This window comes from Gopherus evgoodei, chromosome 3 (genome assembly GCF_007399415.2).
Source record: "Gopherus evgoodei ecotype Sinaloan lineage chromosome 3, rGopEvg1_v1.p, whole genome shotgun sequence".
NCBI lineage: Eukaryota > Metazoa > Chordata > Testudines > Testudinidae > Gopherus > Gopherus evgoodei.
Window position 1 is genome coordinate 107,454,336 of NC_044324.1, and position 27,036 is coordinate 107,481,371.

At 41.7% G+C, this 27,036-nt stretch overlaps 1 protein-coding gene across 3 annotated transcripts; it reads left to right on the forward strand.

Annotated features, from left to right (window-relative positions):
- The first annotated feature begins 11,933 nt into the window (after window positions 1–11,933).
- RNF146 (ring finger protein 146) lies at window positions 11,934–25,901 on the forward strand. 3 transcript variants are annotated; one of them, XM_030556252.1, is made up of 4 exons: window positions 11,934–12,042; window positions 19,507–19,656; window positions 20,878–21,045; window positions 24,139–25,901. In XM_030556252.1, exon 4 carries the CDS (start codon window positions 24,140–24,142, stop codon window positions 25,196–25,198), a length of 1,059 nt encoding a protein of 352 aa, XP_030412112.1. In that variant the 5' UTR covers window positions 11,934–12,042; window positions 19,507–19,656; window positions 20,878–21,045; window position 24,139; the 3' UTR covers window positions 25,199–25,901. The 3 variants fall into 3 exon arrangements, with proteins under 3 accessions (XP_030412112.1, XP_030412113.1, XP_030412111.1); XM_030556251.1 differs by lacking the exon at window positions 20,878–21,045 and having other exon boundaries at window positions 11,935–12,042; XM_030556253.1 differs by lacking the exons at window positions 19,507–19,656; window positions 20,878–21,045.
- The last annotated feature ends 1,135 nt before the right edge of the window (window positions 25,902–27,036 follow it).

The following is a 27,036-nucleotide window of genomic DNA, read 5'->3' on the forward strand; positions in this document are numbered from 1 at the left end:
GTGCCAACATGGGAGCTGGTTTTCGAAGATCTTGAACAACGTGTGGTGGGTCTGAGAAGGCTGGGTCAAGCTCTACAACAAAAAATGTCTGCCTCCAAAATGCCAATCCCAGCAACTGTGGCTTTTGTTTCATGGTGAGCTGGTTAATCAAAACTTTGGACTATAATTTACATAAAGGGACCTCACAAGGTGAAGAACGACCTCAACTCCCTTTGACTTCAGTAGGCAATGACTGAGGGTTCTTAGAACCTTTGAAGAGGTACTCAGCTCATGTCAGAATTGGGCCCAAAGAGGGCAACCTTTAGAGAAATTAAAATGGATGCTGAACTGTAGGCCAGGCCAGCTGCTGAAACACTGCCCTAATTGATTCTAAATGCAGCAGAGAACCTGCCTCTTAAGGGCTAATAGTCCATTGCTTGGAGAATTGCTTTACCCCACCAGCATTGCTCTTTGTCAGGCTTCACTCACCTTTCCTCCCACAAGCTGCTGCAAATGTAGTCTAGACTTATCTTGTTAACTAGGCACATGCAGGAGGAAAATCAGTGGGAAAGTTATTTGGTGCTGCAGCTGCCAAGAAAGGGAACAGTATGTGAAAAGAAGAGCTCTCTATTAAGCAGGTGTATTCCATAGAGCCTACAGTGGTGGCAACATATGATGTCACAAGTTCAAGCTCTCCTCCACATGCAACCAGATCCATGTCCAGTTCTCCCAAACATGCTCACTAATGCATCTTAATGTCTCCTGTGCACCTTCACTCTTATGCATCCACGTATACTCACTGTTGTGCAGACATACATACATGATGATGTATATTCCTTTTTCCCCCATACATGCATGCTACTGCTTAAAGTATCCGTTCTCTTCTACATTGATGTACACACCCTCCATTTCTCTCTCACAGGTACTGAGACACAGTACTGATGGGCACAATGGAAAAAGACATTAGCTAGATGGAAGCTTATTCATTTCTCCCTCACATGTATTTCTTGATGCCTATTAACGTCCCTCCATAGATTTGCTCCTTTGTAGATTCACTGATGCATGCCCAGTTCTCCCACACACTTGTTTACACATTTCCAGTTCTTCTATATACACACTCGCTTATACTTATCCATGACTCCTCCATAGACTCACTGCTGAATATCCAGTTCTCATAGCCTTGCAGAGGCATATCTAGTTTTCTACAGGGTCACTGGTACATTACATATACAGTGCCGCTAGCTTTAAATAGTGAGTCTGCAAACTAGACGTGAAAACTAATGCATGACCAGCTCCTCGCAGAGCACCAGTACCCAACCTATGGATAGGGGGCCCCTTGTGGGTCTCAGTGGTGGCCCTCAAGGGGCAACTGTGTTAAGAAGAAAATGCTTATTTGATTATTAATTCAAAATGCACTCCTTGAGCGATGCCCTGTGGTTTTTACACTGAAGTGTTTGAACGAGTGCCAAGTTCTATTTGTTTGTTTTTACTCACTGCTGTAAGTCCTTGGAAATATGAAACTGAATTTTCTTTATTGCTTTCATCAACTTCCATTGTGTGCACTCACTGGTATGATGCAGGGTTACTCAGAGATGCTAGTGGTAGTAATGAACAATTTGTTCTGGGAAAAAAAAACATGTAAGGTGTACACGAGGGCCTGATCCCTGACATACAAAAAGAGGACCCTGCAAGTGTGGATCTCTCTATCCACATGTGACGAAGGAATTGGATCAGTCACCTCATGGCACTGTTCTCTCTTTCCCCATGGTGGGAAAGTACAGCTCTTTCCAGCCTCCTGGAACTATCCAGAATGGACTGGAATTGATGAACTAAGAAACATATTCACCTGCCTTTCAGCAACCATGCAGGGGATCTGCAGAAGGGTTAAAATGGCCAGAGGCCATGTTACTCTTTCTGTGGAGCTGCCCCTTTGCTATAGGCACCTCTGTCAGAGGGTTTCTGGGACACTAGCTTAGTGAAGATTCCCTAGCTGTACAGCTGCAATAGAACCAGTGGGAATGCAGCCCTCACCCAGATTCATCCAGATCTCTATGGAGCCATGAATTCTGGACCCCTCCTGTGTTCCCATTCTGGGGGAGGAAGCAGGAAAACTCATCCCTGCCCTCCATTGAATAATCTGGAGGAAAATGGCACAAGAGGAATCTCACTGAGTTTTCCTGGCCCTTTCCTATGAGGTTTTGTTTTTCCCATGAGAGGGGTGATAAGGTCCAGAAACTTTGGTAGGTAATATATATATATTTGAATGTTTGCTTTGTTTTTTTCCTTCACTCAACTTTCCTTCTGTATTTTCTATATGATCTAATTAGTATTTCCTATCCTTACTTTGGTGTCTGATTCTGCTCTCTTTGAAACCAATGGAAGTTTTGCCTTTGGCTTCATGGGAACTGGATAGATTGAGCTGCTGGGCCGCAATCCTACGAGTATGAAGCATGTGCTTCACTTTATGCAGGCGAGCTGTCCCATTGTTACCAATGGAACTATTCACCTGTGTAAAGTTAACCATGAGCTTACGTTCTTGCAGGATCAGGGCCATGGTAGGTAACTATAATCATTAACGTTCAAATTTTTAAAAAAGTGTATAGCTACTTTGCAAGTTGTCCTGCACATCACAATATCGCCTGATGGATGCTATTTCCCCTCACTGAATTTGTTAATTAAAGAGTAAGATATAACAGACGGTGCAGCACTGCTGATTAATGCATGCCTTGGGTGCATAGCAAAATCCTATAATCTCATAGAGTCAGTGCCACTGTGAAGTTCATTATTCTGCACTGTAGAGCAGCACCATCTGGAGTGACTCATTATGATTAGAAAATGGACATCAAAGCAGAAAATGGTATATATTTTTAATTTTCAGAATTGTTCTTCTGTAAAGTATCTTGCACTCTGTAGTCCTTAAGGAATGCATTCATAAAAATTACAATTATAATATTTAAAATTGAGTTATGGAAGTTTTTTCAGGTTTTTGTGAGACCAACCTTGTCTTCCCTCCATACCCTATGGGGAAAAGACCAGACAAGCAGTTAAAATGTATTTTTTTCCTCACTGACTTAAATTATTTTGCCACACTGGTTTATGTATTTTATGATTCACATGAGGTTAAAATCTACTACTGCACGGTAGTGCTAATTATTGCATTGTTGTTAAATGCACTAAACCAATGGGCTGATGCAGTATTCCATGCACACTGCAAAGTCTTCTGAACATAAAAATGTCTGACCAATGGTCTGACCAATGGTCCATCTAGCCCAGTATCCTGTCTTCAGACAGTGGCCAATGCCAGGTGCTTCAGAGGAAATGAACAGAACAAGCAACCATAGAGTGATCCATCCCCTATGATCCACTCCCAGCTTCTGGCAATCAGAGGCTAGGGACTCCAAGAACATGGGGTTGCATCCCACATCACCTTCGCTAATAGCCATTGATGGATCTATCCTCCATGAATATATGTAATTCTTTTTTGAACCCTGTTATAGTTTTGGCCTCCACAACATCCCCTGGCAATGAGTTCCACAGGTTGACTGTGCATTGTGTGAAGTACTTCCTTTAGTTTGTTTTAAACCTTCTACCTATTAATTTCCTTGGATGACCCCTAGTTATTGTGTTATGAGGAGTAAATAACATTTCCTTATTCACTTTCTCCGCACCAGTCATGATTTTATAGACCTCTATCATATCCCTCCTTAGTCACCTCTTTTCCAAACTGGAAAAGTTCTTCATTTTAATCTCTTCTGATACAGAAGCTGTTCCATACCCCTAATCATTTTTGTTGCCGTTTTCTGTACTTTTCCAATTCTAATGTATTTTATTTTGAGATGGGTTGACCACATCTGCACACAGTATTCAAGGTGTGGGCATACAATAGATGTATATAAAGACATTATGATATTTCCTGTCATATTATCTATCCCTTTCCTAATGGTTCCTAACATTTTGTTAGCTTTTTTGACTGTCGCTGAACATTGAGTGGATGGTTTCAGCTGTCATGGATGTATCAGGGGGGAATTTGAGTGCGCAAAGAATGAGGGACTAGACTCCAAACTGGAGCATTTTTCTCTGGCCCAGCTCTCTTCTAAAACACGTCATCGTTCCTTTTTCAAGGGATTCCGTCAGCTTACAAGCTATATATATTGTTAAGAAACAAATTTCCTCCATGTGTTGCTAATTTTAAAACTGAATTTTTAAAAAACTCTGACATGTATTTCTTTATTTTGCTCTTCACTGAGCTGTCCAATGGTTAAATTCTGAGGAGGGAGTACAGGCCTCTTACTCCCACCCAGGGGAGTGTCGATGTAGAGGTGATACAAAGTAGCTCTTCATCCACTGTACAGTCTAGACCCAAGGAACCCAGCTCCCTGACCCCTGCAGCAGACTTCCATGGGTCAGGCCCCTCTGTCTCAGGGCCCACCTTTGAGTTGCAATAATCTGTGAAGAGCAAGCAGCGAAGGAGACGCAGAAAGGTGTAGTGACTGAAGGGATTACTCTGAACCTTCGCTAAACTGATGCTTGTGGTCGGAAGGGAGGATTGATTTTCAATTTTTCTTTTTCTTGCAGGGTCGCCCAAAGGATTCAGGGGGCCTGGGGCAAAGCAATTTCGGGGGCCCCTTCCATAAAACAAATTGCAATACTATACAATACTATATTCTTGGGGGGGCCCCTAAGGGGCCTGGTGCAAATTGCTCCACTTTCCCCCTCCGCCACGGGCAGCCCTGAGAAAAATAAACCTTTTGCATCTCGGCACAAACCTAGTTTTGAGAAAACTTCTTTACAAGGTATCACTAGTTCTCAGCATCAGCTAGTACTAAAAGGCACTAAAGCTCATTAAAAGGATTGGACAAATATTTTCCTTCAAAACTTTTTCTGGATCAAAAACTAGGGGTTTTTAAAAAGCAGAAAAAAATCACAGACAATGTCTGTTTTCCTTCAGAATTTGTTGTGTTTTTTTTAATTGAAAAGCTGAAATGAGTCTGCCAAAACCTGAATAAGGTTTGAGGTTTCAGAAGTGTGTGGCCAAATATTTGCTGCCTTCTGTGTTTGATTGTTTGAACAAACAATAAAAAAATTCTGCATTAAAAAAATCCAAAACTTTTGAACCACCTCAGCTTATGACCAAATGCCTGAGCCCATCCAGTCAGAGAGTTTTCCAGGTTTCTGATACTCTGCTGGCTTCCTTGACTCATATCTGTCTCCATAACTTTGGGTTCATTTAGGTTAGAACATAAGAACGGCCATACCAGGTCAGACCAAAGGTCCATACCGGTACAGTATCCTGTCTACCGACAATGGCCAATGCCAAGTGCCCCAGAGGGAGTAAACCTAACAGGTAATGATCAAGTGATCTCTCTCCTGCCATCCATCTCCACCCTCTGACAAACAGAGGCTAGGGACACCATTCCTTACCCATCCTGGCTAATAGCCATTAATGAACTTAACCTCCATGTATTTATCTGTTTCCTAGAGACTGGCTCCATGAGGTCCCTCACAAACTGGAGATGGTTACTGTGGATTTGTCTTTAGTATAGCTTATGTACATACTCCATGAACTGAGCATTTGAGCTTGTACCAGAATCTGGGATGAGCCTATGTTGTGAAAACTGAAATGCTCAAAATAGCACATGCATGTGAATGGACACAGGGTGCTAAAATTAAATTAACCCAGGGGTTCTCAAACTAGGGATCAGGACCCCACAGGGGGTCACGAGGTTATTATTGAGGGTCGTGAGCTGTCAGCCTCCACCCTAAACCCTGCTTTGCCTCCAGCATTTATAATAGTGTTACATATATTAAAAAAGTGTTTTTAATTTATAAGGGGGAGGGTTGCACTCAGAGGTTTGCTATGTGAAAGGGGTCACCAGTACAAAAATTTGAGAACCACTGAATTAACCCCTCTGAAGCCTCAGAGAATGTAGGGGGAGAGGGATCTCCCTTGGTAGGATTGGGAAGGATATTGCTCTTCTCATGTGATCCCTCCCTCAGTGGCTAATTTTAAATGAAGCTATCCTCCCCTGACATGAACCTTCCTATGGCACTGAAATTAAATATAGACTATAATTTGGCATTTGAGAAGTGAAAGGGATGGTAGCCCTAATGGAAAAGCTAACAGCTTGGCTCTTCTGCGAGCTTCAAACTGCTGAATGAGCTTTAGGGTAAGGAAGACTGTGCCTCCCAAACAGCCTTGCCCTGCCCCCTATCTGACCCCCACCCACTTCCTGCCCCCCAACTGCGCCCCTTCTCCCTCAGAATCCCTGACCCATCCTGCTCCTTGTCTCCTCACTGTCCCCCAGAGACCCCACCCCCAACCACCACCCTGGTACCCCACCCCTGCTCCCTGTCCCCTGAATCCCCGACCCCTATCCACCCCCACCACTGAGTCCTGACAGACCCCTAGAATGCCCACGATCCAACCCCACAGTTCCCTGTCCCCTCCACTCAGCCTGGAGCTTGCAACCCCACCCCGTGACCATGCGGCTCTGGGCGAGGAAGAGCTCAGGCCCCGCTGGAGCCACGCTGCAGCTGTCCAGGGACACTCCTGGATGCGCTGAGGCTCCGGGAGAGGAGTGGGGGTGGGGTTGGGTCGGGCTGGGGCCGGGGAGGGAGCCTCAGCCATTCTCTTGGGGACCCCTGTGGAGCCCAGAGCAAATTGCCCCACTTGCCCCCCCCTCCTCTGGGCGGCCCTGTTTTCTTGTCATATGAGGACACTCTAATACAGCACGTGTCCAAGTGTGTTCTCACTTACATGAGTTTTAAAGGTCTGATTCTATTTTCAGTGCAAATGTGAAGAAATCCAGAGAAATAAACAAAGCCCCAGTTTTACAAAACCAGTGCAAGAGACTTGATTCCCATATTTCTAGTGAGGAAAATAATCAGTTCAGGCAAAGAGCAGCGAATTAATTTAACATGAAATATTATTATTTTATGACAAGAGATATTGGGCTAAATCCAGTGGTGTAAATAAACTGCACAGCATGCAACATCAGGGTGGATGTGCAGAAGTTGCTGCATTTTGGTGCAGTTCTGTAGAGCTCTGATCTGCCTGCACAGAGTTAAAGCAAGTTGAAGGCAGAGTGCTGCTCTAATTTACACAAATACAGTTGCCACAGGGGCCAAAAACGTAGCCTCAGATGATGTGCAAATAGAGGCATCCCAGCAACATCTCCTGTCCTCTGGCCTCACCCTATTTTTCCCTATTGTGTTAGCAGGGGATTAGGCCAGAGTGGCATATTAGTCTCTACAATGGCATTATACCACTGGAGCACCACCCTGGTACTGAAGGCATCATCTCTAAGACTATACACATACATAACAAAAAGATAGTCCTTGTCTCAACGAGCTTAGAATCTAAGTACAAGACAAGAGACAAATGTATACAGCAAACAGATGGAGGAACACGAGGTATTAGTGAGCTAATTATGATTGGCATACTAAACAGCACTCACATGGTACAGAGTATGGACTTGTATCTTCAATCCTTATTCACGTGAGTAGTCCTAGTGAAGCCAATGGAACTGCTCACCTGAGTAAAGGCTGCAGGAATGAATCATCTATGAGAGCATATGAACCATCCACAGATGTTTTAATTAAAACCTTCAAACTGAAACAACTTCATTATCATGGTTACATGCAGCACTATCACATTTTTTTTTTAAAAAAAGAGCCGTTTGAAAGTTGAGCAAATGAAGCTGTGTGAAAATGTCCATAAATGCTTTATAAAATAACAGCAAAAACATTTGACTCATAAAACAAGAAGCACAGAGGCTTCTCAGCTGGTTTGTTCTTTACCAAAGCACTTTTATGTCAGAAGGTTTTAATTTCACCAGAGCAATGTGTGGTGTTAAGAGCTCAGGAGAACAAGATTTTTTGGCACTCCCAGGTAGCCTTTTAAGAATTACTGTTCTTTAGAAACAAGATTGTTTTCCTTTTTTTCTTAGTTGCTAATCTGGTTTTAATTTCAGGATGGAAACAGATTTTTTTAAAAAATGTATTTGGTTCATTTCTTCTTTCTTTTTGCATGTTCCTCTCATGCTTTCTGCTTTTCATCTTCTCAATTTCCCTCATAAAGTCATTGCACGGAGCTGCTACTGCAGTGTTAGTGCAATTGCAGCACTCGGAAATATTGTATCCCCCAGTGTAAATATAACAACGTGCATGAGTAGTAATACGGCTTTCAGACAGAACTGGTCAGAACACTAGGGCTATATATCCACTATTGTCTCGTTAAGATCTGGAACTCTGCAGAAAGGTCACCAGCACACAGTTCTGGTGAGTGTGGTCTGAGCTCCTTCCAAACATCTCAGCAAGCAACTGTGTAGTTGGACTCTTACAAAAGTTTCAATACCCTGTTCCAGTCTTAAATGGGCTGGAAGTCTAAAATGCTGATATGTATTTTCCTGGAAAATGCTAAAATGATGATGTAGATACACCCTGTGAGTTCTAGGAGCAAAACACGGCTCAACAGAAGTTAAATGGGAGTTTTGCCATTAACTACAGTGGTGTTAGGGTTTCAACCTAAGTAACTTCCAGTAGTAATTGTCAGGAATAATTTTGCATGGATTTCCTATGTAGTTAAACACAAGTCAGGTGTGTCTGATCCACGGCAATAAAGACAGATACTGTAGCACTGCCTAAATTCTAACTAGAGATTCCTTGACACCTGAGCTTCCCTACAGCTACCTCATATACCATCTAGTGATCCAGCAAGGAACTGCAACTTTAGCATTTGTGACACACGAAAATAAGAACAAACTAATTTTGACAATTTAGTGCCAATGCTTACTAAAATAAAGTGTAACCTCTGTTTTAATTTTAATATCTGACATGTCTTCTGTCTAGGGACTAAAGAGTTGCCAACTCTTGTGATTTTATCATGAGTCTTATGATATTTGGTGATTGTTTTCACAGTCCCAGCTCCTGGAGACATGTGATTGAATTACAGTCTCAGCTATTATTCAAATAAAAAAGTAATTTTGCTTTGATTAATTAGGTCCCTTAAGGTCCTGGCCTCCTATACTTTTTTAGGTCAAAGTCCCATCAAGTTCAATGGGAATTTGGCCTCATTAACAACTACAGGATCAGGTTCTGGATGAGCAAAGGACTATGTCTATTGTTGCTAAAAAAAAACCCCATTACCAGTAAAAGTATTTGTTTAATTTCCAATTATTATTTGGCTCAGGCTGACAGGAAGCACTTTATATAGCAATACAGGCTGCCATATTAACAGCTCCTTGGATATAATTATGTCAAATTTTGTTGACTAGGGTTAATGATATATAGGGCTTTCTCAAATCTTACAAGAGTTTGGTGATTTAAAAAAATCTTTGAATTTTTGTTTAAAATCTTTAGTATCCTTCAATTATCTTTCTTGCTGAGAGATAAGAAACAGATACTGATTTTCCCCCAGTGTCCCCATTTTCTGGTGTAAACTGAGTGTTATCTTCAAAAAAAGTGTGGCCTAAAAGCTTTGTAGTCTATCAAGCTCTGACTGCATATTCTGAAGTGTATTCAAAATATTCTTAGATTTGTTAAACTTTTAGTTTTGCCAAGATTTATTAAGTGAAGGGCAAATGATTCATTACCTATTGCAGGCTATATGTTTGTGAAGTTGCACTTCCTCTTACTGGTTCAACATTCACCAGTCTTTTGTTGCAGAGAGGATGTTTGTACAATAGACTTCTTGGTCCTATTTGACAACAGGACCTAAACACAGTATCCTACATTTTTATTGTCTCATTGGTGTGAACAGGATCAACTGAATTTTATATCCATTTGGAAAAAGTGTGGCTGACCTTTGTATGAATTTCTCCACCCCCACTATATGGCCATCATCCTCAACTCCAAAGATGGCAGTACTTCAATGATACTACATGCATAGAGTTTGTAAGGTGGGGTCATTTGGGTTGAAAGGTCCCATGTCTACACTGGAAAAACTAATCCCCAAATTCTCACTAGTTCTAACTTTTGATTCAGATAATGTGATGTTAAAGCTGGTCTACAAAGGGTACTGGTGGCTGGAAGTTTTTGCCACAAATACTGGAGTCTTGCATAGACTGGCTCCCACTATATTCACTAGTTCAGATGAACTAGTGTCAGATCTGACTGGAATTATTTTGATAAATTTCTCCAGTGCAGGCAAGGCTTTAGAGCCACAAACAGAAGTGGGCTAAAAATTCAAAGTCTGGATCTGAACCTCTCCCAAGCACAGGGTTGTTCAAATGTGGGGACAAATCATCCTAAAGACTAAGTATGATGGCTGAGAAGTTCAGATTCAGAACAGAATTTCTCAAAATTTTAGATGTTTGGATCCATGGTCTGGTCTGGACTCATAACTTCAACATAAAATATTGTAACAAATCAGTTGCTACTTAGAAAATTTCCCATGGGAGTTGGGGCTGCCTTATGTATGCTGCGTGCCAAAGCTGCTGAGAACTTCAGGGAGGCAATGGGAACAGAACTCATTTCCTTCTGGTGCAAAAATAGTACTTTAAGCTAAAGGCAAGTTCCCTTTTGTAGTCAGCACTGCAGGACAGTATGGTATTACTCATGGCAGGGTGCTCCTGATCCCATCCTGCCAAGTAGTACAAACACACACATGTGCTTGCCAGTTCAGTAGTGTTATGATTGGTACAACTTCAAGTGCTCAAAAATCATGTGCTCCACCAATCTTGACTGTGGTTTAAAAAGAATGAGATTTTAAAACACATTACATGTGGGTACTTTTTATTTGGTTGTGGGACTGTTATCGTGCTCTCAGGTTGTGTTTTGAAGCTATTCTCTGGCTAGAAATTCACCCCTTTTTAATCAAAACTGAGGTTATCACATTATAATCACTTCAGTCCAGGAGCTGTGGCTTTATGAAAGCCACCAAATACTGTGAAACTCAGAATGAAATTGTGAGCCCTAGGATGCACTTCGGAACTCAGCCCATGTAATTTATAGCGCTGCTGATTTTCATTATGCAGCATAATTGTTAAAGATTATTATATAACATTTATACTGTGGTGGCACCTACAGCATCAACATATTCTGGTGTGTGTAAAGAGGAGAGTAGTGAGTCCGCACGAGGTGATTTTACTCCTGTATATAGCACTGGTGAGGTCGATACTGGAACACAGTATACACACCTGGTGCCCACGTTTTTAAAAGGATGCTGAAAAAATGGAAGTGAAGAGGAGAGCCACCAAAACGATCCAAGAGCTGGAGAAAATGCCTTATAGCAGGAGACTTGAAGAGCTTAGCCGATCCAAACGACCACAGCGAGAAAATACCGGGTCCACAGGGACTCGCTAATCCAGCAGCAGGAAGCGTGACAAGAACCAGGGCTGGGAGCTCAAGCCGGACACAAGCAACATTAGGTATTAAACAACAGTGAAGGTGAGTCACCATTGACGCGAACTACGAGCTTCTCCACCTCCTGCTGTCTGCAGATCCAGGCGGGCTGCCCAGCTGGAAGATTCGCTTTGGCCAAACCCTGGTGCCGGGGCTCCCTGCGGGGCTGCCCGGGCGCCGCTGTGCACGAGGTCAGACTCCGCGAGCAGATGGTCCCCGCTGGCGCGCAGCGCCGGAGCGTGGGGGCGGCGCTTGGTGCTGTGGGGTCCCCGCCGCAGCGCCAGGGGCAGGGGCGGCCGGGTCCGGGCTGCTGGGCACCAGCTCAGACACATTCCGCGGCGCGTGCTCCAGGGGCCGCGCAACACCCGCTGGGGCCTAAGCAGCAAAAGGGAGCGCGCGGCGGACACGCGCAGCAGTAGGAGGGAGGCGGCTGAGAGTATTGTGGGCCAGGGGGAACTCCCCAGGGAGACACCGCGGGAGAGCGGCTGCGTGGCTGCGCGCCAATGGGGGTCTGCTTTGTCGCCACCCCCTCTCAGGCTTCCACCGTGGGAGTGTCTCTGACCGCTCCTCCCCCCCCGCCACGGTGCGTCCCCCCTCCCCTCTGCGCGCTGACGTCGTCGCGTCTCGCTCTCTCGGCGGCGGCAGGTGACGGTGGCTCGGGCGGGTGTTCGCTTGTCGCTCAGCGGTGAAGCGACGAAGCAGCGCGAGCCGGGCCCGCGGGTGAGTCCGTGACGCCGCCGCGTTCTAGATCCCGCCGCTCGGGAGCCGGGGGCCTGCACGCGCGCGCCCGCTGGAGGAGGGGGGGGGTTCCGCTCACCCACCCCGCAGGCTCCTCACAGCGGCTCCCGCTGGGGCCTCCCCGCCCCGGGGGCTGGAGCGGATGCCGGGGCCCTGGACAAATGGCCACAGAGCCCCCGAGGTGGGGTGGGTGGTAGCTGCCCAAGGAGAAGCAGGAGCCCGCCCGCCACTCAGACGGAGCGGGGCCCGCACCGCTTTGCCGAGAGGGAGCGGGGCTGGCGGAGCCCCTGGCAACCCCCCACTCGAGGGATCGGGCTGCGTTGTTTGGCAACTGCGTAACCCCTCGGTCACGTGACGCCGGTGTGTCTGCCACCCCCCCCCCGGGAACTGTGCTAATTTATCCCCCTCGCCCCCTTGCGAGCTCAGCCCACGACCCCTGGGGCTGGGGGAGGGCAGCGCATCGGGGCAACTTGACCCCGCTCAACGTTGTATTTAAAAAAAAAATCTTAAACCCCCTAACCCGCAGTAAATTTATAATTTATCCACCGCTTTGAAAGCCCTCTGGGGAGGGGACCTGTCTCCTGACAAGTGGGAAGCCCAGGGTGGGGTCTGATGTAATTAGGCTTGGGAGAAATTTTGTTGTTGTTGTTGTTGTTGTTGTTTTATGATTTGCACGGATAATATCCATGTCTATTTTTCTGCATTTTTTTATTGATAGAAATTTTCATGGTTGTGGGAAATTATTGGTAGTCAGACGGGTTCAGACAATTGTTTAATGACAGTAGACACTGAGATTCAAGAAGTTAAGTTTTTATAACTTAAAACACAAATTGTCAACATCACATGTCAAAACATAAAACCTAAATGTTCTCAAATCAAGCTCTAAGAAGGTCTCAAGCAGCATTTTTCTTATTTTGTCTCCATAAATTTCAGTTATTGATGGAAATATTTTTCATGGGTTTATGTGTATGGTGAAATTGATGTTTAGCAACATTTACTGATAAAAATCTTACTTGCAAGCTTAGATATAAGTAATATACAAAATCTGAGAAATAGCTGATCATCTTTCGTCTGAATCTTGCATTCATGTGTCTTTTGATGACTTCACAGGACTATTTTGCTATGTTTTAGGTATTTGTAGTGTTTTCCACAGTTTCTTCTGTGGTTGGGTATTTTGAACAGTTAGTGGAGGCAGAATTGACTTGCAAATATTAAAATATATCTAAGTTTCAAAACTCTAGACCAGAGGTCTCCAAACTGTGGGGCATGCCCCTATAGGGAGGCATGGAGGAATGTTGGGGGCAAGGGCGGAAAGGGAGAGCGCATGGCTGCTCCTCAGAGCAAAGGAACTGCGTAAGTGTGAAGTATTAATTTTTAATATCTTATAAATAATGCTGTGCAGTGTTTTATATATCCTGTTTTCAAAATGTCATCTCTGTAGCTTGTAATGTTCATTATTGTAATAAAAAATTGAGCTAGGAAATTATATCAAAATGCTTACGGTACTTTAGGAGGTCTAAAAAGGGGGCACCCAAAAACTTTTCACGAAAATGCTTTTTTTGGTAACTAATAGGTTGGGCCCTGGGATTTCCTTCCATTGTTTTTAGCGTGTTTAAATGGAAGGTGAAAATAGATCTGTGGCCCACTTTTTGGTACAAAGAACAGATGACACAGCTTCTCCACTGAAACTAATAGACTACTAGGAATATCTGGTAAATATAATTTTTATGTAAGAGCAAGAGATAGTAACCTATATTGGCATGATCTAACAAATTGAAAGTGTTTTTAGTTCACAATAAAAAGGATAAAATGTTTACTATTTGACTGAATCTCATGGTAATCTTCCTATTTTACAGACTGTAAATGTTGTTTTTTTGCTTGTCTGCTAAAACAAATTCCAGACTATTTAGTAATTGTTAGGAGGAATAAGATGCAGAATTTATTTTTGTGTTTCTCAAACTTGATATCTTAAAGGAAATATTGCAATCAAATACAAGTTTGAAAACAAAAGCACAGTGGCAGCAGTCAAGTGTTGACAGTTTGTTTAAAACTGGTCTTTGGAACTGCTCTCTAAAATGGATTATCAGAATGAAGCTTTTGTCAGATAGTATTGAATTAACAGTAAAATCTGAATCTTGATTTGGTCAAAATGAGAGTAACTTTTATTTAATGACTTTTATTTACTGATAATTTTCCAGCAATTTACTCTACAATCCGTTGGACAGAACTAAATTGGTAACAATTACAGTAGTTGTAAGAAATAAAAAATGCTACTCTGACTCTATTGATATGGTGCAAAATCTGTGCTGAATGAAGGAAGGAAATTGTGCCCATTTTTTTACTAATGTGTAAATCAATTGATGAAATATGGTTTAACTTGCATCTTCAAATTATGCAGCATCAATTTAGCTGTAATTGACTGTCAGTTACCAAGATAGAACTGCAGAATTTTCAAAGCGTACAGGAACAATTGACTTCTAGAATTGGTGGTAGAAACCAGCTTAACAGAATCATACTCTTTCTCTGCTCTGCATTTTAGTAAAAGTTATAAAGGTGTTGCTGTATCCAGCACCTGTCTCTACACAGCAATGGTAATTTGGGGCTCAAACCTGCTTCCATGGACATCACTGGCGAAATTCCTGTTGGAGTTAATGAATATTACATTGTTTTGGTTGTGAATGGTGAATCAAAGTTTAGATATATTAGAAATAAGTCCATAATAGGACTGTTACATTTGGCAGTTGTTTATCCAATATTAGAAATAATCTTCAACTATGTTAAGAGCCGTTCTAAAGAGGACTGTGATCAATTGCTCTCCATGTCCACTGAAGGTAGGACAAGAAGTAATGGGCTTAATCTGCAACAAGACAGAGTTAGATTAGATATTAGGGGAAACTTTCTACCTATAAGGGCAGTTAAGATCTGGAATAGGCTAGCAAGGGAGATTATGGGAACCTCATCATTGGAGGTTTTCACAAAAAGGTTGGACAGTCGCCTGCCAGGGTGGTCTAGGTTTACGTTGGTCCTGCCTGAGTATAGGGGGCTAGACTTGATGACGTCTTGAGGACCCTTCCAGCTTTATGTTCCTATGATCCTATGAAATTGAAACTTCTGTAACGTATCTGTTGTAACTGGAGCTTAGAATTAAGGTTCCAGTTGTAGCAGAATAAGAGGAGGAAAACTTTTATTTTTAACATCTCTTCACCAGTTTTGATAAAAATGTTTGACCATTTAATACTATTTTTTTCCCTGTGATACAGTAGTGAACGGATGTATCTGGTAACTAAACATCAGCCCTTTTTATTAAGTGATCATGGAATGCATAAAAGGACTCTTATCAACTTGAAATGTAATCCCATCACTATATATATATATATGGGAAAGTGACTGGTTATATGGGGGAGACAGTGAAACTGTCTGTCACAGTGTGCTGTCAAATGCACAAAGAAGACAAACTAATTTCAGTTATAGTAATATCATGTCAATTGTAACAATGGCAAGTAACAAATTTTTAGACGGTAGTATAATTTTCATTTTTTAAGTTGGAATATCTTTAAAAAATTCTTCAGTTTTTATAACTGCTTCCTGAGTATTAAGCAGAGGCACTATTCAGACAGGGTTTTGTTTAATGTCTTTTGAGTCGGGGAGCCTAATGAAAAATTCTAAAATTGGCTTTTGGTAGAGCCAGCTGTATTTACAGAAGAAAAGGTTTTATGTATCTTAAATTATGTTTATTGACAAGTTATTGAATGAGGATTTCATATCTTTTTAAGCATATAGGGGCAATCTTAATTTCATGAATTAATCAATGTCTTAATTGTATTAATTATTTCAGAGTACTCTGTGTAGTGGTACAGTACTCGCAAGGTTGGCAGAACTACAAGGCTTTAAACATCCACTAGCCTTTGGCAAGCAGGAAGCTTTCCTTCTGTCTGCTTTTGCAAAATATAAGCTTCTATCTGGAAATAAGTTTCTAGCCTTTATGACTGTGACGTTCATCTTCCAAATATGAACAAAGTAGAAACTGAAAGCTCTGTGTTCCTAAATCCGCAGATTTTTAGTTCCTCTTTTGCTGTTCAGAACTCAAAAGCAGCATCCAAGCAAAAACTGACCAGAGCATTCCCAGTCTTCACTGCTGTGAGAGAGTACTCTGGGGGCAGCAATTAAACTGACAAGAATAATCAGTTTCCCTCTGTTTCAATCTGGGAAAAGCTCTGAGCAGTAGAGGAGGGTGCCAAAATCAGATGTAGAAGGGATGATGCTTTTGTTGAGAGAAGCTCACCATCACTCTTGCAACAACCAGCGGGGTTTTGAAGGATGCAGGAGACACCTGCTAGCCAGACACTTCAAAAGATGGAACCCTTGAGTATAGACCATGGACATCAGCTTGGTAGGAATCCCAGCACCTTTCACTTTCACAGCAGCTGGTATAGGATGCGGCTTTCACCTGGATGTTGCTCCTGGCCATTGGAGCTGCTTCTCTAGTTTAATAATTTGGCTGTTAGGTGTTGAATAAATGTTTCAGCCCCTGTGTGTGAGATAATTGGTGAATGAAATGAGGTTTTATGTGTGTAATGGGAGAGTTGAGGGTGGTAGAGGTGGGGAAGAGAATGTTAGGTACATAGGGTGAGAAATTACTTTAAAACATACAGAAATTCAGAGCAGGGGCAGTTTGGGGAAGGGTGCGTGTTTCAGCACAGGCATCTTTGATCCTGGCTAGGTAAAATTTTCAGGTCTTGCTTAATGTGGAAATAACAATTTAATGAAATGTAGAGGTTTCCTGAAGTCAGTTTCTGAACTAATTCACTTTAAAGGTACAGAGAAGTTAAAAAGCTGCTTTACCTTAAAGTTATAATTATATCCCTGACTAGATATTTTTTTTAGGGATAATTATTCCCAGAGCATACTCTTTTTAAGACTTGAAAAGAGCTGACTTATTTTCCTTCTCCCCACTCCACAGTTAATTAATTTGGGTTATGATGTGTATCACCTCTGACAGTGGATTTGGAAAAGGGTTAGACAAAAAGCTTCTTTAAATGAGATGCAGCAGCCGTAATTCAATGCCAGCTTCTAAAAGGTGATAGATCAAACAGCGCACCCAGGACCTTGAGTTTTGTTACAACTGACTCTTTGGTCACAGTAAACCCAATATCTTGTCTGTTGGCTGCTTAAGGAGGAGCTGGAATTTTAACATTGTTGCAGCTCTTCTTTTTGGAAGCTAATGGGTGGGAGACGACCAGAGAGACACTGAAAATAACCTTTGCCTTTAAAAGGGTGTAAGTACATATGTTGAGGCCTGTTGACCTTGGCAGTATTCCTTAGGAATAATTTCTAAAATGTCCCGTGCTCAGTTGTAGCCAGAGAATAACTTTAGTATGGTGATTTATTACTCAGACACGTTAACTAAAAAGTCATCTAAACATTTACAGTCTGTGTTATCAATGATGTATGTTCTATAGTTATGCTAAGTATTCAGCTCTCTCTCAGGAACCTATCGCTTTTTAACTTCACTGTGCTGCATACATGTGAGTCTGATCTGTGCACTAAAATTTCGCTGAAATAGCTCTTTTCTTGAGTGAATGGAAACACATGACACTTTCTCACGTTCACTTTAAAATGAACCTCAAATGTAATACATGATGCAACAATTGAAAGGTGTAGTGCAAATTGGTTAAATAAATGTGATTTAACAGTGCTTTAAAAGCTGCAGCAGAGGAGGAATGTGTAACTCATAGGCACAGGTAAGGTAACGAACGGTTTAGTCAGGGTATTTTTAGTAAAAGTCATGGAGAGGTCATGGGCAATAAACAAAAATTCATGGCCTGCAACCTGTGCATGACTTAAACTAAAAATACATATGATTAAATTTTGGGGGGCACCCAAGGCCAGCAACATTGGCTGCCGGGGCCAGCGGACTGCAGCTGCTCCGACTGGCCAGCTGCAGACTGCTGCCCGAGGCCGTGGATGCTTTGGCCGGGCAGGAACCACTACTGCTGCAGTCAGCTGGCCAGGGACCGCTGCCCAGAACTGCGGGAGCGGTGGCTGGTGTGGCTGTCGCCGGGGCCAGCTGCTTTGGCACCCCTGAGATCAGCCACACTGGCCCCTGCAGAAGTCCTGGAGGTTGCAGAAAGTCATGGAATCCATGACTTCTGCGGGCTCTGTGACAGACACGGAGCTCTACCCATAGGACTGGTAATGCTTTAGAGCACAAGTAAGACTGTGTCTACACTCCCACTTTCAGCGCTAAAACTTTTGTCGTTCAGGGTTGTGAAAAAACACATCCCTGAGCAACAAAAGCTTTAGCGCTGAAAAGCACCAGTATAGACAGTGCAATAAAGGTACCACCACCCATTCAGGATTTTTTTTTGTTTTTTGGGTTATTGCCAGGAGAGCTCTCCCCTGACAATAAAGCGAGTCTGCATTGTCCACGTTACATCGCTGCTGCGCCCGCGCTGTAACATGGGTAGTGTAGACATAGCCTAAGAGTTATCAACTATTCCTATATTTCATCTCCCTTTTTTTATAGTAGGACCTGAACTTGCTTGATTTCAGTTAGGGTGTGGGGACAATGTGATCTTGACACCTTGGTATCATTTTGTGACCTCCTGGGGGTTGCAGATCCCTGCTTTAGAGTTATTTGCTTACAGGTCACTGCTTCAGTTCCAGCTTCTGTCATTAGTAAGACAGTTATTACCATCTGATGGCTATTTGGCTTGTGTGACATAAATTAGTGTCAGTCTAGTTTCTGCAGAACAAATCACACATTGGAAAGTGTATCATGACTGGCATTAACTGGTACCCTTGGCACTTTGAAGGAGGCATTTGACCAAATGGTTATGGAAACTGAACTACCTTATCATCCTCTCTCACAAAATGCATACACACAATTTATTATGAATGAATCCCAAAACATTTTATGAATGTTAAAGCCCCTCTGCCTTCCCAAACTTCCTGAGTTTAAGAAGGGACTTGTGATCACACAACTTCCTAGAATTATGTAATGTGTTGAAAGGCTTGGGAAGTAGAGAGACGAGTATTGGGTATGAATATAGTTGCTCTTGTTTCTCCACTGCTTGTCATTACATAGTAAGCAGCAGTCTTAAGAATCACCGTTCACTCGCAGTTACCTAGTTCTTATATACCAATGCAGTTGCCTTTATAAATACCTTAGTAAGTGAGGTAGATTTGTTGAAGTTTGATATCACAAAAGTGGATGACAAAATGCAGGCAGAAATTGGGGATTTTAAAACAAGACAACCACCTATTTGAAAACTGTATTTCTAGATGTTGAAAATATCCTGCATAAAATGGTAAGAGGGTGGTATTCTTCCATTTGCTGTAATGAGAACATAACACTGTATTTTGTTTGCTATTAGACTGCTAAATGAAAGGGAACTCTGTTCAGTGTTCCTCTAATAATGATGTTTTCTTTTCCTCAACTTGCAGAGAAGTTGAAACGCTAGTAGTGTTCTCTTGTGTAGCGCAGAAGAATGAGCCAACAGTGGGAAAGAGTACACTATATTCTGACTGGATACATTTGAAGAGGACAATTTTAGTCTTGTGGCATGCGTCATCAGGAACCATACTAAAAAAGAAGTAAGCTCAACATCATTGTTTTATTATGTTAATCGACTTGAATTTATCAGTTACTTAGAGATACTGAATTGAGGTTCAAAATCTGGCCTTTACTATTAACAAAAATAATTATCTACTGAGGTAAATCCAGTTTCTCTCTTTGAAGGGACCCATAATGCCTGAAGGCTTTTTATCTAGATTTCCTGCATCACCTGATCCAAATTTTGAGTGCTAATGAGGATACTTCCAGACATACAGCCAAAGAATGTGTGAAATTGTATGTATGATTTAATGATAATACATTCCTATAAAAATAGGGGATAACAGGGACAGATATCTGGCAGAAATGTGGGTTGGGTCCATCTTAAGTGGTTTATTGCATTTCAGCGTGCATTGTTTCATGTTCAAATGCCCAGTGTTCTTTGAGCATTCTTTTCACACCTGAATTTTTGGTCCAAATGTTTCAGATAGTTTTATTTTTAAAAGTGGTGTTTGAAATGAACGAGTATATTTTCAGCTGCTTTCTGCAACAGTGGTAAAAAACATAATTCTTGCTGTTTATCAGCCATTTTAAAAAGTGAAAATAGAGCTTAAGCAATTAAAAATAAAGGCAGTCCTACAGATTGACCCCAATTAGTTGTTGATCAAACTTCAAAATAAAAAAATTACCATTGGGCTAAGAACAAACATGGGAAATTTCAGCCCAGAGCAAGCTATCCTTTACTTATATGAGTACCTGAAAGGAAGCTTGGAATGACAGCGCCTTCTGAACCATAACTTGACCATTGCTACTGTGGTCTCTAAATATTTTTTCCTTCTTTTGAAGTGCCATTTACTAATTTTGAAAACAAATGTTTTTTGTTTGTCCTACTGGATCTGAATAATCAAGTAAACCCGTAGAACATGATTATTAAAAAAAAAAACCATTAATGATAGGATCTTCTAAAAATGACATGTTTAGATTGTGTTAGTTTTATTGAATTTAAATGTTCTGAGGCCTGATTGCCCTCTAATTTGTGCATATGCAACTCCAGTGGACCTCAGCTGTTATAGGAACCAAGAAGCTGATTGGGCCTCTGGGGAAATGGATTAAATCTTTAGCCTTGTTAATTTAAAAAACAGGTCTCTTTTTATCGCTCTAAGTTATGGAATAACAGTGCTTGTTTGAATTTTGAGATAAGATTGTCATGCCCTATCTACCTGAAATCATTCCCCCTCCAAATAATTGTCTTCCTCTCTTAGCTCAAGCCATGTGAATAAGCAAAAAGTCCTAGATAAGCCAGTTCCACACTTGGAAGTCAAGAAGCAGAATTTGATTAGTTTGGCAATCTCTTCGAGAGACTACACACATCTGTGTAAACTAGGAATGTCTCAGTTTCTCTCCTGAGAGCCAGCATTCCAAGACTGAAGGCAAGTCTAGCTTCCTCGCCACTCCACCCCACATGCTTGCCCGTGGCAAATTAGAAGTAACTTAGCTAACAGTAAACCTATAAATTAACTCATTTGAACCATTGATTGGAGTGTCTAAGTGCTAATGCTCTTTGCATTGCTAAGCACCAGAATTTGTGATTTTTTCCAATACCAGGTGCATTTGTGCTTAGAGTTTGGTAGTCTTGGCTTTCTCTGAGGTGTTAATCAGGTGTGATATGAAACTTGTATGGAAAATTATTTATACAAAAGGGTGTTTAACCTCTTCCAGTCCTCTAAAGAGAGGACAATTTTAAAAAGAGCATTCAGAAGGGAGTCTCTTGTAAAACTAGTAGGGAAATAAGAATCTTTACCTAACCGTCTTTCTGGACAATAATACACCATTATTGAAGCTGTTGTTCCTGCTCTCCTCTTCAATTGTTGGCATATGGTAATCAGTACAAGGGTTTTTCTTTCAATTACTTCCCTGGGAAATACCAGCTCCATTACATCCTGTGGGTATTCTGAGAAATCAGTAGCATGTGTCCCTCTGTAATAAACTCTCAAGCACAAACACTAACTTGAATCTAAACAAATTCTATTCCGAAACATAACTTCAAGAGTCTGAGAAAGCTACAAAACAAGTTAATTGGAGGAAAATCTGTAACGCAACTGGTACAGTATCTTCTCAGATCATTCTAGGGTGACTCACTCAATTTGGCACATATTACTGTGCAGAAAGACAATTGCCAGATGGTAATTCTACTTCTGCATTCTGGCATGTCAATTCAGACACTATTATAAAGATTCCATTAATCTTTATCTTAGTTATTGATCTTGTCTAAGGGAGGGGGAAATTCTCAGATAAGAAACTGAAATATAGGTGGGTACATTTATCCACATGATCTTCTAAGTGCTCAAGTTGTAGTACTTTTAGTAAGCATAAATGATCAGGAAGTGGTTTGAAGAGATTAGTGTCTGTCATTCAGAAGAAAATTATGATGATAGTACCCAACTAACTGTTACCTAGCAGATAGGAATGAGCTAAAATAAAAGGCCTGAGATGCTGCTGCATACCTAATCCTTTTAAAATCCTTATCTATGTCTCTGAGTTCTGCAGGGGTTGCACATCCTCTGGGGAAGAAGAGAGTTTCTTGGTTCCTGAAGGAACTGAGTCCCAGGTAGTTTGATAAATTTCCTCAAGATAAACAATCTTGCTTTAGTAGGAGGAAGATCATGTTGAATTAAGATTCTCCCAAAGAGAGCACTTTGGATTCCACAACAGAATGAACAGGAAAGATCCGTTTATTAGTGTTCTCACCAATATTATTTTAACCCTTCAGATAGCTCTTTTGGAGTCATGGGAGCTATATGAAGGACCCTATCTAAATCTAAGGAAGAGAGGTTTGATCTTCAGATTTGTATTGTCAGATAGCCTGCTTTGTGTCCTTAGAGTTCCCTTTTTCCTTTGAATTCTGTAGGGGATAAATAAGTGAAACAGTTCTTTCCCCTTCTAACCTCACACAGCTTTCAATCTGGGTCCTCTCTTCCCCCATGAAAATTCCTTAACATTAACTTTCTGAAATTTTCACACCTTTGGGGTGTTTGGTTCCGAGAAAGATACATTGCTCCAAGAGAGAAAGGGTCTGGTAGACAGCAGTCTGTATATTGTAAAGAGGACTAGTATCAACCCTGAGGCAGCTAATATTTTGTTCGGAGGAGGGAAGATATTTTAAAGGACAGTTTTACTTTGAGAATACCTACCAAAGATGGTAGGCTGGAGAGGCAAAGTAGAGACTGATAGTTAGCCACTTGGGAAGGGAGGGTGGTACTTCAGGCAAGAAGCAGCTGGAATGGTATCTGTTGTCAAGCCTAAATCTAGAGTTAATATGGTTGCCAACACGTGTCACTGCTAGCTACAGCCATGTCTGGAAGGAGTTATGATGCAGGTTCTCTCTGGGCACTCTACAACACTGGTTCACAATGAGAGGTACGTATACCCATGGGGGTATGCAGAGGTCTTCCGGGGATACATAAACTCATCTAGATATTTGCCTAATTTTACACTAGGCTACGTAAAAAGCACTAGCGAAGTCAGTACTACCTAAAATTTCATATAGACGACTTGTTTATACTGCTCTATATACTACACATTGAAATTTAAGTACATTATTTATATTCCAATTGATTTATTTTATAATTATATGATAAAAATGAGAAAGTAAGCTATTTTTAAGTAATGCTGTGCTGTGACGCTTTTGTATTTTTATGTCTTTTGTAAGCAAGTAGTTTTTAAGTGAAGTGTAATTTGGGATTATGCAAGACAAATCAAACTCCTGAAAGGATTAGGGGTATAGAAGTCTGAAAAGGTTGAAAGGCACTGCTCTACAACACTCACCATTAATCACAAAGTTACTACTTTTGCCTGGGTGCCTAGCTGACTCTTGAGGGCTATTAGATGAGAGGAAGGACGGAAAGTCCCTCATGAGAGCACCCATAGAGTGCTGGGGGGGTGGGAGAAGGCTGCTGAATAGGTATTTCCATCTTCTAGGCTCCTGAGTTGATGCTCACCATCATTATCAAGACAAGCTCTATAAGTTGCTTCACGTAGGTGTCTACAGGCAGAGCACTTCTTGAGGATTTTCTGTCATGAAAGCAAGATTTACAAACTTTCAGCTGCTGTTCATTTCTTGAAGAGGCATACAAACGGCTGGCTGACTGAATGCACTCAAGCAGCTATTGCACCAGAGTATGCACAAAAGAAAATTCCTTATTGATTAGCTAACATCCTGCCTGGGAGCACAGAAGGAACTGCAAATCAATTAGTCTGAACTGGCATACTAAAACTGAAATAGACAACCAGGCTGGGATGCTGAACTTGGTATTTGGAAGCCATTGTTAACATCACTGAACTATGCACCTATAAAACATAAATGTTTTAAAATGCTCAGTTTGTTTCATATCTGATTGTCCAAAAGTTTAACTTCATGGAAAGCTTTTATTTCTTCTGTGATTAGTATTGTCTTAGGTGAGTTAAGGTACTGATTTGTCTTAATACCTATAACCTGACTTAAATCTATTTCTGATTCTTTGTAGGATGGCTGGCTGTGGTGAAATTGATCACTCGATCAACATGCTTCCCACTAATAGGAAGACAAATGAGTCATGTTCCAATGCAACACCTTCCCTAACAGTCCCTGAATGTGCTATCTGTCTGCAAACGTGTGTCCACCCAGTGAGTCTGCCTTGTAAACATGTTTTCTGCTATCTGTGTGTGAAGGGAGCTTCCTGGCTTGGAAAACGATGTGCACTGTGTCGGCAGGAGATTCCTGAGGACTTTCTTGACAAGCCAACCTTACTGTCGCCAGAGGAACTCAAAGTGGCAAGCAGAGGCAATGGGGAATATGCTTGGTACTATGAAGGTAGAAATGGTTGGTGGCAATATGATGAACGTACCAGTAGGGAGCTGGAAGATGCCTTTTCCAAAGGTAAAAAGAGTACTGAAATGTTAATTGCTGGGTTTTTGTATGTAGCAGATCTCGAAAACATGGTTCAGTATAGGAGAAATGAGCATGGACGTCGCAGGAAAATAAAACGGGACATAATAGATATACCAAAGAAGGGAGTGGCCGGGCTTAGGTTGGACTGTGATTCTAACACTGTCAATCTAGGAAGAGAGAGCTCTGCTGATGGCGCAGACAGTACATCGGCTCTGGGGGCTGCTGCTGCGCAGCCTCTAGCATCCGTTTCTGCTAGACCCCTAACTTCACTAGATGGTCAGCTGACGAGTCCTGCAACGCCATCACCTGATGCAAGCACTTCTTTAGAGAACTCTTTTGCCCACTTACAAATAAACGGAGACAGCATGGCTGAAAGAAGTCATAGGGGAGAGGGAGAGGAAGACCATGAGCCATCATCTTCTGGTAGGGTGCCAGCCCCTGATACCTCCGTTGAGGAAACCGAATCGGATGATAGCAGCGATAGTGAGGATGTGTATGCTCAACTTCAGCAACACACGTCCTCTGCCCAGCAAAGACACTTGAATGCAAATGCAAACCAATCAGTAATAGAGAGACCAGTGGCAGGGGGTGGAGCAGTAAGCACCAGTGTAAGATCTAGAAGGCCTGATGGACAGTGCACGATAACTGAAGTTTAAATTTAGAGCCATGTGTTAAAAACTCAGACCAGTATCTGTAAATTTTCTGTCCATGCTGGCATTGCACTCAAACCTAGCAGTGTATTTGAAGTGGGAGGGGGAAAAGGGAGAAACAGATTTGGCCTGTTAACTTAAAGTCTCAACATGTCTCAGCTGGAAGACTCTTTAAATGTAAGAAACTGGGGTGTCTTGTTAATGGTTTGAAAGCTACTTAGCAATACCCAGTTTTCTTGAAAATGTCTTCTGTGTTTATTTTGTAGCATTTTACCCCGTGGAGATACTCAGTCCCTTTTTGGCCAATGTATATCCACTGTACAACTCAGATTGTCTTCATTATCTGACTGTTGCATTAAGTGTCTTACTACTTTCTGCATGGATTGATATATGAAAAGAACACTAAAGCAATGTGGGAACAGACAAGATGTTGGGTATGAGCAGGATGCTTAATTTAATGTGAGAAAATAATATGTGAGTTTGGAGTTAAGATGTGTTTTATTAGACAAAGCAATCATTTTATCTTCATGCAGTGGAAATGTAAAAATGCTATTAACTTTCGTTGATCATTCTTATCTGTACACACTTCATTGCATTTTCATTGGCTTTGCTGTCTAGTCCTTGTAGTTTGTTTTTGTTGGTCTTTGTTGATCTGTCTTGGTTTTTGTTACAAAATTTATAATTTAATAAAAACTACACTTTAACTATCTGTAGTGTCTTTGGATTTTGATTTAATTGAACCAAGGGGCACTTAGACAAAGGGACCATGAAGCAGGTATGCTATACTGCCAGAAAGGGAGTCTTGCCAGAAAGGGAGTCTTGGGTTGGCTTTGAGGGATCTTGAAATTCTCGCTTCCCAGACCAGTATCATGTAGTGTGCTGACTGGTATGAGCACATCCTTCTGGCTGACTGAATGTGGTGTCAGAAGCCATGCATTCTGATTTCAAGGCTGCTCAGTTCATTTTGCTGTTGTGGTGGGGAAATAAAGGATTGCAGGAGAAAACTGCAGGTGATCTATAGCTGTTACATCCAGTACTGGAGCAAGTATGTTTGTCTGGGTGTATTTCATCTTAGACAAGCAATTAGTTTAAATGTTTGGCCCTGGCTGTGGCAAAGTTAAGGTATGCAAATATTAGGGAGTACATTTCCACTTGTTTATATACCATTAGAAATCTAATTCTATGCTCTCAAAGGGTGGGGCATGCTTCTCCTGAGGTTGTCATAGGTCTGGTCTATATTAGAGTTAGGTTGACGCAAGGCAGCTTACATCAACCTAATAATGGACATATCTACACTTAAATTTCGCTTCTGCTGACATAACTGACCCTTATGTCAACTTAATAACTCCTCCTCCACAAGCAGCTAAGAGTCAATGTAGTTATTTTGACACAGTGTCAGTGTAGAAACTGTGTTGCTTATGTTGACTGTTACTGGCTTTCAGGAGCTGTCCCACAATGCCCCATACAAGCACTCCTGGTGAGGACATGCACCACTGACACAAGGAGCAAAGTGTAGATGCACACATGAAGTTTTTTTCTCCTGCTGATAATAGCCCACCTTAATTGATTAGTCTTGTTAGAGTTGGTATGGCAACACCCCATTTTTTCGTGTTCTCTATGTGTGTATATATAATCTTCCTACTGTATTTTCTACTGCATGCATCCGATGAAGTGAGTTTTAGCCCACAAAAGCTTATGCCCAAATAAATGTGTTAGTCTCTAAGGTGCCACAAGTACTCCTTGTTCTTTATGTGATGTACTGTAATTACTCCGGCGGCTTTATACCTATGAAAGTTAGGTTAACATAATTTTGTAGCGTAGACATGGCCATAGTGGCAGATGTG

Bases quoted from the DNA above. Each gene is read 5' to 3' on its own strand.
- RNF146 (XM_030556252.1), top strand. From the start codon at position 24,140: ATGGCTGGCTGTGGTGAAATTGATCACTCGATCAACATGCTTCCCACT.